This window comes from Pristiophorus japonicus, chromosome 3 (assembly GCF_044704955.1).
Source record: "Pristiophorus japonicus isolate sPriJap1 chromosome 3, sPriJap1.hap1, whole genome shotgun sequence".
NCBI classification, from domain to species: Eukaryota; Metazoa; Chordata; class Chondrichthyes; family Pristiophoridae; genus Pristiophorus; species Pristiophorus japonicus.
In genome coordinates this window covers 222,107,697-222,122,942 of record NC_091979.1, presented here as the reverse complement: position 1 = coordinate 222,122,942, position 15,246 = coordinate 222,107,697, and the positions used below count along the sequence as shown (strand labels likewise).

General features: G+C 47.0%; 1 protein-coding gene across 1 annotated transcript in view; it reads left to right on the top strand.

Moving 5' to 3' along the window:
* Nucleotides 1–15,246, top strand: part of supv3l1 (SUV3-like helicase) — a 72,653-nt gene that overhangs the window by 30,262 nt on the left and 27,145 nt on the right. The window contains exons 4-6 of the mRNA XM_070876305.1: nucleotides 7,713–7,827; nucleotides 13,618–13,786; nucleotides 15,079–15,190. Of these exons, the coding sequence (XP_070732406.1) occupies nucleotides 7,713–7,827; nucleotides 13,618–13,786; nucleotides 15,079–15,190 (396 nt within the window). The remainder of the gene's footprint in view (nucleotides 1–7,712; nucleotides 7,828–13,617; nucleotides 13,787–15,078; nucleotides 15,191–15,246) is intronic.

Here is a 15,246-nt window from a genome sequence, read left to right as displayed (position 1 = left end):
ACTCGTCCAGCTCCTGCGTCATGTAGGCCGAAGTCAGGTCGAGCTTGGTGAACGTCTTGCCTCCTGCCAGCGTCGCGAATAGGTCATCTGCCTTAGGTAGCTGGTATTGGTCCTGTAGCGAGAAACGATTAATAGTTACTTTATAATCGCAGCAAATCCTGACCGTGCCATCACTTTTGAGTACTGGAACAATCGGGCTGGCCCACTCGCTGAATTCCACTGGGGAGATGATGCCCTCGCGTTGCAGCCTGTCCAGCTCAATTTCCACTCTCTCCTTCATCATGTGAGGTACCGCTCGTTCCTTGTGGTGAATGGGTCGTGCCTCTGGGACCAAGTGGATCCGCACCTTCGCCCCAGAAAAGTTTCCAATGTCTGGCTCAAAAAGGAAGGAAATTTGTTGAGAACCTGGGTACATGAGGCCTCATCAACATGTGATAGCGCTTGGATGTCATCCCAGTTCCAGCGGATTTTGCCCAGCCAGCTCCTTCCAAGCAGTGTGGGACCATCGCCCGGGACAATCCAGAGTGGTAGTTCGTGCACCGTGTCCTCGTAGGTGACCTTGACCATGGCGCTGCCCAGGACAGTGGTGAGCTCTTTGGTGTACGTTCTCAGTTTCCTGTGGATGGGGCTCAGGGTTGGTCTAAGTGCCTTGTTGCACCACAGTCTCTCAAACATCTTTTTACTCATGATGGATTGGCTAGCAATAGTGTCCAGTTCTATGGCTACGGGTAAGCCATTCAATTTTCGTTTAGCAATATAGGTGGACATTTCGTCGAAAATGTGTGCACCCCGTGTACTTCAGCATCTGCCTCCTCTCTCTGAGGCTCGAAATTGCTTTGATCCACCATGGACCGATCTTCCTCTGTCACGTGGTGGTTAGCAGGTTTTGCAGAGCTTGCAGCTCGTCTGCAAGCTCGTTGGAGGTGCCCCATTGTTCCACAGCTCTTGCAAACATACCCTTTGAAGTGGCATGAATAGGCTGAATGGAAGCCTCCACAATGCCAACAAGGTGTGAATTGCCTTGCATTTATCCTTTGTTGCGGACTCTGAGTCATCTGGGTCACCTGAGACCTGCTGGCAGTTGCAGACTCGTGGTTTCTGCCCTGTACATTTCTGCTCGCAAACACAGTTCCAGTTAATTTATGAACATTGCTAGTAATTGTGTGCTGAGAGATTTGTTTGCTGTTATCACTGGTGGACATAAACGCCTATTGCAATGGCCTTACTGAGGGTCAGTGTCTCTACGTTCAAAAGTTTTCGTAGGATGGTCTTGTGGCCAATGCCCAGTACAAAAAAGTTTCGGAGGGGGAGCATCTGCTCCAGGTAGCCATCAAACTCACATTGTCCTGCAAGTCGCCTTAGCTCGGCAACGTAGCTCGCCACTTCCTGACCTTCAGATCGCTGACACGTGTAGAACCGATACCTCGCCATCAGCACGCTCTCCCTCGGGTTAAGATGCTCCCGAACCAGTGTACACAGCTCCTCATACGACTTATCTGTGGGTTTCATCGGAGCCAGAAGATTCTTCATGAGGCTGTAGGTCAGTGCCCTGCAGATCGTGAGGAGGACCGCTCTCCTTTTTGCAGCGCTTCCTTCTCCGTCCAGCTCGTTGGCTACAAAGTACTGGTCTAGCCGTTCGACATAGGCTTCCCAGTCCTCACCCTCCGAGAACTTCTCCAGGATGCCCACAGTTTGCTGCATCTTTGCGTTGGATTCGTATACTCGATGTCAATTATTGTGTTCCTAACACACATGAGACTGCACACATGGAGGTTAAAGTAACAGTGACCTCAGTCTTTATTAAGACACTCCAGAGTGAGGAACAGGCCTTGGGGGCGGGCTTATATACAGTGCTCCAAAGGGATGCTGGGATCCCTTGGGACTTCAGGGGATGCTCTCCCTGGTGGCGGAACATGGGAGTGCATGCTTTACAGATACACAACAGAAACCATCTGACCCTGGCTATTAAGGATGTAATAGCAGCGCATTTGGAAAGCAGTGACCGGATCGGTCCAAGTCGGCATGGATTTATGAAAGGGAAGTCATGCTTGACAAATCTTCTGGAATTTTTTGAGGATCTAACTAGTAGAGTGGACAAGGGAGAACCAGTGGATGTGGTGTATTTGGACTTTTAAAAGGCTTTTGATAAGGTCCCATACAAGAGGTTGGTGTGCAAAATCAAAGCACATGGTATTGGGGATAATATACTAACGTGAATAGGGAACTGGTTGGCAGACAGGAAGCAGAGAGTCGGGATAAACGGGTCCTTTTCAGAATGGCAGGCAGTGACTAGTGGAGTGCTGCAGGGCTCAGTGCTGGGACCCCAGCTCTTTACAATATACATCAATGATTTGGATGAAGGAATTGAGTGTAATATCTCCAAGTTTGCAGATGACACTAAACTGGGTGGCGGTGTGAGCTGTGAGGGGGATGCTAGGAGGCTGCAAGGTAACTTGGACAGGTTAGGTGAGTGGGCAAATGCATGGCAGATGCAGTATAATGTGGATAAATGAGAGGTTATCCACTTTGGGGGCAAAAACGCGAAGACAGAATATTATCTGAATGGCGGCAGATTAGGAAAAGGGGAAGTGCAACGAGACCTGGGTGTCATGGTTCATCAGTCATTGAAAGTTGGCATACAGGTACAGCAGGCGGTGAAGAAGGCAAATGATATGTTGGCCTTCATAGCTAGGGGATTTGAGTATAGGAGCAGGGAGCTCTTAGTGGTGAGACCTCACCCGGAATAGTGTGTTCAGTTTTGGTCTCTTAATCTGAGGAAGGACATTCTTGCTATTGAGGGAGTGCAGCGAAGGTTCACTAGACTGATTCCTGGGATGGCAGGACTGACATGTGGAGAGACTGGATCAACTGGGCCTTTATACATTGGAGTTTAGAAGGATGAGATGGAATCTCATAGAAACACATAAGATTCTGACGGGACGGGACAGGTTAGATGCGGGTAGAATGTTCCCTATGTTGGGGAAATTCAGAACCAGGGGACACAGTCTTCGGCTAAGGGGTAGGCCATTTAGGACTGAGATGAGGAGAAACTTTTTCACTCAGAGAGTTGTTAACCTGTGGAATTCCCTGCCGCAGAGAGTTGTTAATGCCAGTTCATTGGATATATTCAAGAGGAAGTTAGATATGGCCCTTACGGCTAAAGGGATCAAGGAGTATGGAGAGAACGCAGGAAAGGAGTACTGAGGGAATGATCAGTCATGATCTTATTGAATGGCGGTGCAGGCTCGAAGGGCTGAATGGCCTACTCCTGCACCTATTTTGTATGTTTCTATGTCACTCTTTAGTGCCATTATTTTCTTCATTACTGTTATTTTACTTACATTAATTTTATTGAGTCTCTGTCCCTGATTCAGTATTGGTTTCCTTGGCACTTCTGTTATGTTTTCCTCTTCCTCTACTGTAAATACCGACGCAGAGTAATTATTCAACATGTCCACCATTTGCTTATTATCACCGTTTTCAGGTTACAAAGGACGAGCATCGCTTCTGACCACCCTCCTTTTCCTAATATAATTGTAAAAACTTTTTGTGTTCATCCCTTGCAAGTTTCTTTTCATACTCCCATTTTTGTAGCTCTGACTATGTTTTGTGACCCTTTGCTGATCTTTGTATCTTTCCCATTTGCCAGGATCTCTGCTATTCTTTAAATTTTTGCATGCTTTTTCTTTTAGTTTTATTTTGTCCCTTACCTCATTAGTCATCCATGGCTGTTTTTTTTGGCAAGTAGAGCTCTTGTCCCTCGGGTATAAATGTCATAGAATCATAGAAATTTACAGCCCGGAAGGAGGTCATTTTGGCCCATCGTGTCCGCGCCGGCCGACAAAGCTATCCAGCCTAATCCCACTTTCCAAGCCCTTAGTCTGTAGGTTGTGGACCATTGAAGGTAATGGCACTTCAAGTGCACATCCAAGCCCTTTTTAAATGTGAGGGTTTCTGCCTCTACCATCCTTTCAGGCAGTGAGTTCTAGACCCCCACCATCCTCTGGGTGAAGAAAATTCTCCTCCAATCCCCTCTAAACCTCCCTCCAATTACTTCAAATCTATGTTTCCTGGTTGTTGACCCCCTCTACTAAAGGAAATAGGTCCTTCCTAACCACTCCATCTAGGACCCTCATAATTTTATACACCTCAATAAGGTCTCCCCTCCGCCTTCCCTTGTTCCAAAGAAAACAACCCCAGCCTATCCAATCTTTCCTCAAAGCCAAAATTCTCCAATCCAGGCAACATCCTCGTAAATCTCTGTACCCTCTTCAGTGCAATCACATTTTCCCTGTAATGTGGTGACCAGAACTGCACTCAGTACTCTAGCTGTGGCCTAACTAGTGTTTTATACAGTTCAAGCATAACCTCCCTGCTCTTGTATTCTATGCCTCGGCTAATAAAGGCAAGTATTCCGTATGCCTTCTGAAGCACCTTATCTACCTGGCCTGCTACCTTCAGGGATCTGTAGACATGCACTCCCAGGTCCCTTTGTTCTTCTACACTTCTCAGAGTCTTACCATTTATTGTGTATTCTGTTGCCTTGCTAGCCCTCCCCAAATGCATTACCTCACACTTTTCCGGATTGAATTCCACTTGCCACTGTTCTGCCCACCTGACCAGTTCATTGATATTTTCCTGCAGTCTGCAGGTTTCTTCTTCATTATCAACCACACAGCTGATTTTAGTACCATCTGAAAACTTCTTAATCTTACCCCCAACATTCAAGTCCAAGTCATTGATATATACCACAAAAAGCAAGGGACCCAGCACTCAGCCCTGCGGAACCCCACTGGAAACAGCCTTCCAGTCACAACAACACCCATCAACTATTACCCTTTGCTTCCTGCCTCCAAGCCAATTTTGGATCCAACTTGCCACTTTGCCCTGGATCCCAGGGGCTATTACTTGACGACGAGACTCAACACTGCCTCCAGTGCAGCCTTCGGCCGCCTGTTCGAAGACCAGGCCCTCAAATCTGCCACCAAGCTCATGGTCTACAGGGCCATAATAATACCCGCCCTCCTGTATGGCTCAGAGACATGGACCCTGTACAGTAGACACCTCAAGTCGCTGGAGAAATATCAACGATGTCTCCACAAGATCATGCAAATCCCTTGGGAGAACAGACACACCAACATCAGCGTCCTCGACCAGGCCAACATCCCTAGCATTGAAGCATTGACCACACTTTATCAGCTCCGCTGGGCAGGCCACATTGTTTGCATGCCTGACACGAGACTCCCAAAACAAGCACTCTACTCTGATCTCCTTCACGGCAAACGAGCCAAAAGTGGGCAGAGGAAACGCTATAAGGACACCCTCAAAGCCTCACTGATAAAGTGCAACATCCCCACTGACACCTGGGAGTCCCTGGCCAAAGACCGCCCTAAGTGGAGGAAGTGCAACCGGGAGGGCACTGAGCACCTTGAGTCTCGTCGCCGAGAGCATGCAAAAATCAAGCGCAGGCAAAAGAGCGGCAAACCAGTCCCACCCACCCTTTTCCTCAATGACTAATCTGTCCCACCTGTGACAGGGACTGTGGTTCCCGTATTGAACTGTTCAGCCCCCATGGACTCATTTTTAGAATGGAAGCAAGTCTTCCTCGATTCAGAGGGGCTGCCTATGATGATGACTTTCGTGACCAGTCTGCCATGTGGGACCTTATCAAAAGCTTTCCATATACACTATATCATATGCACTGACTTCATCAACCCTCCTGGTTATCTCCTCAAAAAATGCAATTAAGTTAGTCAGACATGACCTTCCCTTGACAAATCCATGCTGATTGTCCTTGATTAATCCATATCTTTCCAACTGAAGATTTATCCTGTCCCTCAGGATTTTTTCCAGTAACATTTTTCCAATAATTTTCCCACCACTGAAGTTAGGCTGACTGGCCTGTAATTATCCGGTCTATCTCTTTCTCCCTTTTTAAACAAAGGTACAACATTAGAAGTCCTCCGGTCCTCTGGTACTGCACCTATAACCAGAGAGAATTGGAAAATGTTGGTCAGAGCCTCTGCTATATCCTCATTTGCTTCTAAGCCTGGGGATTTATCCACTTTCAAACTATTCACTTTCAAAGCTGCTTAGCCCCTTAATACTTTCTCTCTCACTATATTTATCTTGTCTAATATTTCACACTCCTCCTCCCTCATTGCAATGTCTTTTGTGAAAACGGATGCAAAGTATTCATTAAGAATCCTACCCACGTCTTCCGCCTCCACACACACATTTCCTTTATGGTCTCTAATAGGCCCCACTCTTTCTCTAGTTATCCTCTTGCTCTTAATGTATTTATAAAACATCTTTGGGTTTTCCGTGATTTTACTTGCCAACATTCTTTCATGCTCTCTCTTTGCTTTCCTGATATCTTTTTTAATTGCACCCCTGCACTTCTTTTACTCCTCTAGAGTTTCTGCAGTGTTGAGTTCCCAGTATCTGTCATAAGCTTCCCTTTTTTTCTTTATCTTACCCTGTATGTCCCTTGACATCAATAGGGCTCTAGATTTGTTAGCCCCATTTTTTTTTAAGGGAACATACTTGCTCTGTACCCTCAGGATCTCCTCCTTGAATGCCTCCCACTGCTCTGATTTACCATCAAGTAGCCGTTTCCAGTCCACTTTGGCCAAATCTCATCTCGGCTCAGCAAAATTAGCTTTACCCCAATTGAAAACTTTTATTCCTGGTCCCCCTTTGTCCTTTCCCATAATTGCCCTAAATCTTAGTGAATTATGATCACTAGCATCCAAATGCTCTCCCACTGATGCCCCTTCCACCTGTCCCTCTTCATTCCCCAAAACCAAGTCCAGAACCGCCCCCTCCCTTGTTGGGCTTGTTACATTCTGGCTAAAGAAGTTCTCCTGAATGCATTTTAGGAATTCTGCACCCTCTGTACCATTCACACTGCTTTTTTCCCAGTTAATATTAACATAGATGAAATCCTCCACTATAGATCTCTAGTTTTTGGCACTTCGCAGCAATTTGCCCATATTTGTTCTTCTATCTCCCTCTGACTGCTTGGGGGTCTATAGTGCACTCCCAGTAGTGTTAATTCAACACAAAAGGCCTCGTTTGATGACCCCTCTAACATATCATCCTTCCTTACAGCTGTCATTTCTTTAATCAGTACTGCGACCCCCCCCTCCTTTTTTTTTTTTAACCTCCTCTCTCTATCTGTCTGAAAACCCTGTAACCAGGAATGTTGAGCTACCATACCTGCCCTTTCAGCCATGTCTCAGTAATAGCTATAATATCATACTCCCAAGTGTGAATCTGTGCTCTCAGCTCATCTGCCTTATTCCCATACTCCTTGCATTTGAAGTATATACCATTTAGTGTTGCCAAACTCCCCTATGATCTATTTTCCAGCTCTTGTTTCCTCTGTCTTCCAAATTCACTTTCTACTTCTACTTCTCTGCTGCCCAATTCCAGCTTTGCTTCTCTCGCCACTGAATCTATTCTCCGGTTTCCATCCCCCAGCCAAGCTAGTTTAAACTCTCCCCAACAGCATGAGCAAAACCTCCCGCGAGGATCAAACAAAACATTTCTGCTGTTCCCCCTCCCAGTACTTGAGGAGGAGGTGTAAAGATCCCTCATCAACATACCTGGGGCTGGCTCCATGTCCTGGGGTTTCGACTGATTTGGTGGAAAGGCAGCTGTTTTTCTTTTGCACAAACTTATTTAATTTAATTACATTTTGTTCGCAGGTCACGTTGATGATCTCTTTCCTTATTTCATGAGACACGCCAAACAAGTCTTCCCAATGTTGGACTGTATGGAGGATCTGCGCAAAATCAGTGATCTAAGATTACCTGCCAACTGGTAAGGTTCTGCCTGACATCAATCTTTGACTCGCCCTCTCTCTTGAAGACCTTAGTTGATGCTAGGTACACTTCCAGTCAGTGAGTTTCAACGGTCTATTCCGTTAAGGGGGCATCGCGATTGGCCCTCCTGCTGTAGTCACTGAATCGCGATCAGGAAACCTCGTGGTCTCACCCATTTCCACTCTTCGACCCTGGCTGGCTGCTCTCTACAGATGCCATTCCACTTCCAGGGCCCTAAAGCCCCCAATCCCAATCAGGGATTTCTGCAAATCCTTTTTGAAAGAGTTAATGAACACAGTCAGTCACATATCCCGTTGCCACCTATCTCCCTTAAATGTACATTTTAAGGACGCAGTTATTCGGAACAGAAAAATGCTGTGATTGAGTGCCCTTGATCACATGACCTGATCGGTCCCCTTGGAGGATAAGACACACCAGCAGTTTCTCTGGAATGTATAAGTAGAACCGCCCAGCCTATGTAATCAGTGACTTTGCAAAGTGTAATTCGAGCCACTCTGACTGCCGACTCCAGACAGGAGAAAGCTCCCGCCTCCCAGCCCAAGTTCCTGCCCCATCCCCCCCCAGCCCAAGTTCCTGCCCCATCCACCCCCCCAGCCCAAGTTCCTGCCCCATCCCCCCCAGCCCAAATTCCTGCTCCATCCCCCCCCAGCCCAAGTTCCTGCACCATCCCCCCCAGCTCAAGTTCCTGCCCCATCCCCCCCCAGCCCAAGTTCCTGCCCCATCCCCCCCCAGCCCAAGTTCCTGCCCCATCCTCCCCAGCTCAAGTTCCTGCCCCATCCCCCCCAGCCCAAGTTCCTGCCCCAGCCCAAGTTCCTGCCCCGTCCCCCCAGCCCAAGTTCCTGCCCCGTCCCCCCAGCCCAAGTTGCTTTCCTGCCCCGTCCCCCCAGCCCAAGTTCCTGCCCCGTCCCCCCAGCCCAAGTTCCTGCCCCGTCCCCCCAGCCCAAGTTGCTTTCCTGCCCCGTCCCCCCAGCCCAAGTTCCTGCCCCGTCCCCCCAGCCCAAGTTCCTGCCCCGTCCCCCCAGCCCAAGTTCCTGCCCCGTCCCCCCAGCCCAAGTTCCTGCCCCGTCCCCCCAGCCCAAGTTCCTGCCCCGTCCCCCCAGCCCAAGTTCCTGCCCCGTCCCCCCAGCCCAAGTTCCTGCCCCGTCCCCCCAGCCCAAGTTCCTGCCCCGTCCCCCCAGCCCAAGTTCCTGCCCCGTCCCCCCAGCCCAAGTTCCTGCCCCGTCCCCCCAGCCCAAGTTCCTGCCCCGTCCCCCCAGCCCAAGTTCCTGCCCCCCAACTCTTTCCGTCCCCCCACCCCCTGCGCTCTCTCTCCCACCGCTGCTCTCTATCTCCTCCGCCCCCGCCCGCTCACTGCCTCCGCCCCGCCGCATCATGCTGGAGCCCAGTTTCCTGGTCTCAACCACCATGCCCCGTAACCTGTTCCAGCTGTCCTTCAGCCTATGTGCAGAGAAATACTTGCTCCCATCTGCCCTGAATGTGTCCTTCACATCCTGACCTTGTACCTGACCGTACTGTTCTGGGTTTACTTTCTCTATACTGTTAAGTACTTCCATGAATTCACAATCCGAGACATCGCCATGGAATTTTTTGACTGTGACCTGATTTCTCCCCTCTAGTGCATTCCTTATTTTCCGTCCCAAACAGGTTCCTCCATTGGAACTGCATGGAGCCAGAACCTGGTTCAACGGATGAGACGGTCAACTGAAGCCCCGCCTGTGCCTTGAGGTGGATGTAAAAGATCCCATGGCACCAATCAAAGAAAAGCAGGGGAGCTATCCCGGTTTCTTGACCAATATTCATCCCTCACTCAACATCACTAAAACTGATTATCTTGTTATTATCACATTGCTGTTTGTGGGATCTTGATGTGTGCAAAATGGCTGCTGCCATTCCTATATTAGAGCAGTGACTACACTTTTAACGTACTTTATTGGCCGTAAAGCGCTTTGGGGTACCCTGAGACTATGGAAGGTGCTATATAACTGCAAATTCTTTCTTCTGTTTCCTCATGGTATGGACTGACATCAATCTCCTCATTCCCACTGCTCAGATGACACGTGTGTTATGACCTTTGGGGCAACAGGACTGCATGTGTGGTGATCGAGGAGGTACCACACATCACTGGCTCCAGCTGTTCTTCCCCCAATACTGAGCTGTTTTCCCTTAACAGCTTAATAAAATAAAACATGGCCTGAGGACTGATTTGGTTTTCAGCCCCTTTGGCCATTATTAGCACCACCAGAGAAGCATTTGCTGTGATAGGTTTATGGTGATAAAGTTCCAGTGTATGTGTGCTGGTATTTTGGCTATCGATACACTGATTCTCGGCTGTATAGGAAGTGTTCCATATGTACCAACGATATAGGTAAAAAACGGGATGAGGTCTTACGAGACGAATTTAGGGAGCTAGGAGTTAAATTAAAAAGTAGGACCTCAAAAGTAGTAATCTCAGGATTGCTACCAGTGCCACGTGCTAGTCAGAGTAGGAATTGCAGGATAGGTCAGATGAATACGTGGCTTGAGAAATGGTGCAGAAGGGAGGGATTCAAATTCCTGGGACATTGGAACCGGTTCTGGGGGAGGTGCGACCAATACAAACCGGACGGTCTGCACCTGGGCAGGATCGGAACCAATGTCCTAGGGGGAGTGTTTGCTAGTGCTGTTGGGGAGGAGTTAAACTAATATGGCAGGGGGATGGGAACCTATGCAGGGAAATAGAAGGGGGGGGGGTGGCAGAAGCAAAAGATAGAAAGGAGAATAGTAAAAGTGGAGGGCAGAGAAACCCAAGGCAAAAAGCAAAAAGGACCACATTACAGCAAGATTCAAAAGGGGCAAAGTGTGTTAAAAAGACAAGCTTGATGGCTCTGTGCCTCAATGCGAGGAGTATTCGGAATAAGGTGGATGAATTAACGGCGCAGATAGCTGTTAACGGATACGATGTGATTGGCATCACGGAGACATGGCTCCAGGGTGACCAAATTTGGGAACTCAACATCCAAGGGTATTCAGCATTTAGGAAGGGTAGACAGAAAGGAAAAGGAGGCAGGGTGGCGTTGCTGGTTAAAGAGGAAATCAATGCAATTGTAAGGAAGGACATTAGCCTGGATGATGTGGAATCGGTATGGGTGGATCTGCGGAATTCCAAAGGGCAGAAAACGCTAGTGGGAGTTGTGTACAGACCTCCAAACAGTAGTAGTGAGGTTGGGGACAGCATCAAACAAGAAATAAGGGATGTGTGCAATAAAGGTACAGCAGTTATCATGGACGACTTTAATCTACATATGGATTGGGCTAACCTAATTGGTAGCAATGCGGTGGAGGAGGTTTTGCTGGAGTGTATTAGGGATGGTTTTCTAGACCAATATGTTGAGGAACCAACCAGGGAGCTGGCTATCCTAGACTGGGTGATGTGTAATGAGAAGATTAATTAGCAATCTTGTTGTGCGAGGCCCTTTGGGGAAAAGTGACCATAATATGGTAGAATTCTTTATTAAGGTGGAGAGTGACAAAGTTAATTTGGAAACTAGGGTCCTGAACTTAAGGAAAGGTAACTTCTTATGAGGTGTGAATTGGCTAGAATAGACTGGCAAAGGATACTGAAAGGGTTGACGGTGGATAAGCAATGGCAAACATTTAAAGATCACATGGATGAACTTCAGCAATTGTACATCCCTGTCTGGAGTAAAAATAAAACTGGGAAGGTGGCTCAACCATGGCTAACAAGGGAAATTAAGGATAGTTTAAAACCAAGGAAGAGGCATATAAATTGGCTAGAAAAAGCAACAAACCTGAGGACTGGGAAGAATTTAGAATTCAACAGAGGAGGACTAAGGGTTTAATTAAGAAGGGGAAAATAGAGTACGAGAGGAAGCTTGCAGGGAACATAAAAACTGACTGCAAAAGCTTCTATAAATATGTGAAGAGAAAAAGATTAGTAAAGACAAACATAGGTCCCTTGCAGTCGGATTCAGGTGAATTTATAATGGGGTGCAAAGAAATGGAGACCAATTGAACCAATACTTCGGTTCTGTCTACACAAAGGAAGATACAAATAATCTTCCGAATGTACTAGGGTACAGTGCGTCTAGTGAGAATGAGGAGCTGAAAGATATCCTTATTAGGTGGGAAATTGGTGGGATTAAAGGCTGATAAATCCCTGGGTCCTGATGGTCTGCATCCCAGAGTACTTAAGGAAATGGCCCTAGAAATAGTGGATGCATTGGTGATCATTTTCTAACAGTCTATCGACTCTGGATCAGTTCCTATGGAGTGGAGGGTAGCTAATGTAACGCCACTTTTTAAAAAAGGAGGGAGAGAGAAAGCGGGTAGCCTGACATCAGTAGTGGGGAAAATGTTGGAATCAATCATTAAGGATGAAATAGCAGCCTATTTGGAAAGCAGTGATTTATGAAAGGGAAATCATGCTTGACGAATCTTCTGGAATTTTTTGAGGATGTAACTAGTAGAGTGGACAAGGGAGAACCAATGGATGTGGTGTATTTGGACTTTCAAAAGGCTTTTGACAAGGTCTCGCACAAGAGATTGGTGTACAAAATCAAAGCGCATGGTATTGGGTGTAATGTACTGACGTGGATAGAGAACTGGTTGGCAGACAGGAAGCAGAGATAGGGATAATCGGGTCCTTTTCAGAATGGCAGGCAGTTACTAGTGGGGTGCCGCAGGGCTCAGTACTGGGACACCAGCTCTTTACAATATACATTAACGATTTGGATGAAGGAATAGAGTGTAATATCTCCATGTTTGCGGATGACACTAAACTGGGTGGCGGTGTGAGCTGTGAGGAGGACGCTAAGAGGCTGCAGGGTGACGGGTAGATTAGGTGAGTGGGCAAATATATGGCAGATGCAGTATAATGTGGATAAATGTGAGATTATCCATTTTGGGGGCAAAAACACGAAGGCAGAATATTATCTGAATGGCGGCAGACTAGAAAAAGGGGAGGTGCAACGTGACCTGGGTGTCATCGTTCATCAGTCACTGAAAGTGGGCACGCAGGTACAGCAGGCGGTAAAGAAGGCAAATGGTATGTTGGCTTTCATAGCTAGGGGATTTGAATATAGGAGCAGGGAGGTCTTACTGCAGTTGTACAGGGCCTTAGTGAGGCCTCACCTGGAATATTGTGTTCAGTTTTGGTCTCCTAGTCTGAGGAAGGACGTTCTTGCTATTGAGGGAGTGCAGCGAAGGTTCACCAGACTGATTCCAGGGATGGCTGGGCTATCATATGAGGAGAGAATGGATCAACTGGGCCTTTATTCACTGGAGTTTAGAATGATGAGAGGGGATCTCATAGAAACATACAAGATTCTGACGGGACTGGACAGGTTAGATGCGGGAAGAATGTTCTCGATGTTGGGGAAGTTCAGAACCAGGGGACATAGTCTTAGGATAAGGGGTAGGCCATTTAGGACTGAGATGAGGAGGAACTTCTTCACTCGGAGAGTTGTTGACCTGTGGAATTCCCTGCCACAGAGAGTTGTTGATGGCAGTTCATTGGATATATTCAAGAGGGAGTTAGATATGGCCCTTATGGTTACCGGGATCAAGGGGTATGGAGAGAAAGCAGGAAAGGGGTACTGAAGGAATGATCAGCCATGATCTTATTGAATGGTGGTGCAGGCTCGAAGGGCCGAATGGCCTACTCCTGCAACTATTTTCTATGTTTATATGTTTCTATGTTCCTGCCTCTCAGCTCAGTGTTTGCTTTCCTGTATTGTGTCGCTAATATTCAAATGTTGTCTTGCTGCAGGTACCCTGAGGCCAGAGCGATCCATAGAAAGATTGTCTTTCATGCAGGGCCAACAAACAGCGGAAAAACACACCATGCCATCCAGAACTTCTTGGCAGCCAAGTCGGGAGTCTATTGTGGTCCTTTGAAGCTGCTCGCACATGAGATCTATCAAAAAAGCAATGATGCTGTCAGTATGTCTGAAGAATTCTACATGGAATGTGTTTGCTTACAATCTGGCCGGCTAGTGTTCTATAGATTCTCAATGGATTTCATTTAAGAATAGTTAGAACTTTTAACAGTAATTTCCTTCAATGACCAATGCACCATGTGTTGCAGAGCCCTTTAGCAAAGGGAGATCGCCTCTTCCTGATCGCTATCCTGTGATCCCCTGCTAGAAAGAGCAACTGTATAGACAGAGTGTCAACTTAGTCAGCCATTTCCATTCTTTGTTCCTATGTCCACATTTATAATAGAAAGTGCCTCTGTAAATGTGTCGCCCTGTAATTACAACCTGCCAGTGGTGGCACTGTAGTGTGTCTTCCTACTCAGCCTGTACTACAATGAAACTCCTGCTCCAAACAACTCTACCTCTGTTTTCCAAGGTGCCTTAAGTTTTGCTATGTCACTATAAACCATATAAAAGTATTATATAAAAATATAAATGTGAGAATTTAAAATTGGGACTGAATACATATGTAAATTATATCCCTAGTAAGTGCATATCCTCCATGCAGAGCCCATGTCTGATTATTCTATCGTAGACTCTGCTACGTTAGGGGCATTAACCTTCTTCCTTGTTAATCTGATTCACAACAGGTACTAGTCAGCTCCCTCTGCTGGATGTTTCCCCAATAGTATATTTGGGCTATTTAATCATCTCTAACCTTGTTCAAAGCTCACAAATTTTCTATGTGTGTCCTCTAACTCTACGCCCGTTGTCTCAGTTAACCAGCTTGTTTAACTCCACCTGATTCCTAATTTGAAGACAGTCATTAGTCGGGATGTGTCGGAGTCTATTAGCACTGGTGCTCCTACAGGGATACTTTTTATGTGCTATGTTTTCATTTGTTCCTAATCCTTAAATTGAAATTTGTAGTTCTTGCTATAATGGGTGAATATTGCCCAGGGTGGGACTGGGCCGTGTAGATGGTGTGATGCTCAGCTTGTGGTGGGTTGGGTTAGCTCAGCTTAGCCAGCACAGCAATTGGGACATCACAATCTGCTCACCCCCCAGCTCAGAAAATGGGCAGCCAGAGTTCCCAGTCCACATCCAGTGCCCCTGAGGTACGGAAGACTGGAGACATTGGATTTGTGATGTGAACAGACAAGTTCCAATGTAGACTTGCAAATTGTGATCTTTTTCCCCTTGCCAACCTGATATAATCAGGAATATCTCAAAGTTAGAACAAGTAGAAATGCCCAATTTTTAGACCAACAGTCTGAAAGGTATTTGAAGTGCTTGTGTTTGTTTCTTTGAAGGGAGTGCTGTGCGACTTGGTGACTGGAGAAGAGCGAATCTTTGTTGATCCAGACGGGAGGCAGTCGACTCACGTTGCCTGTACCATTGAAATGTGCAGCGTAACAACGCCATGTATGTACACACCTCTTCCTGATCTCTCTTGCTTGTATTTCTATAGCACCTTTTAC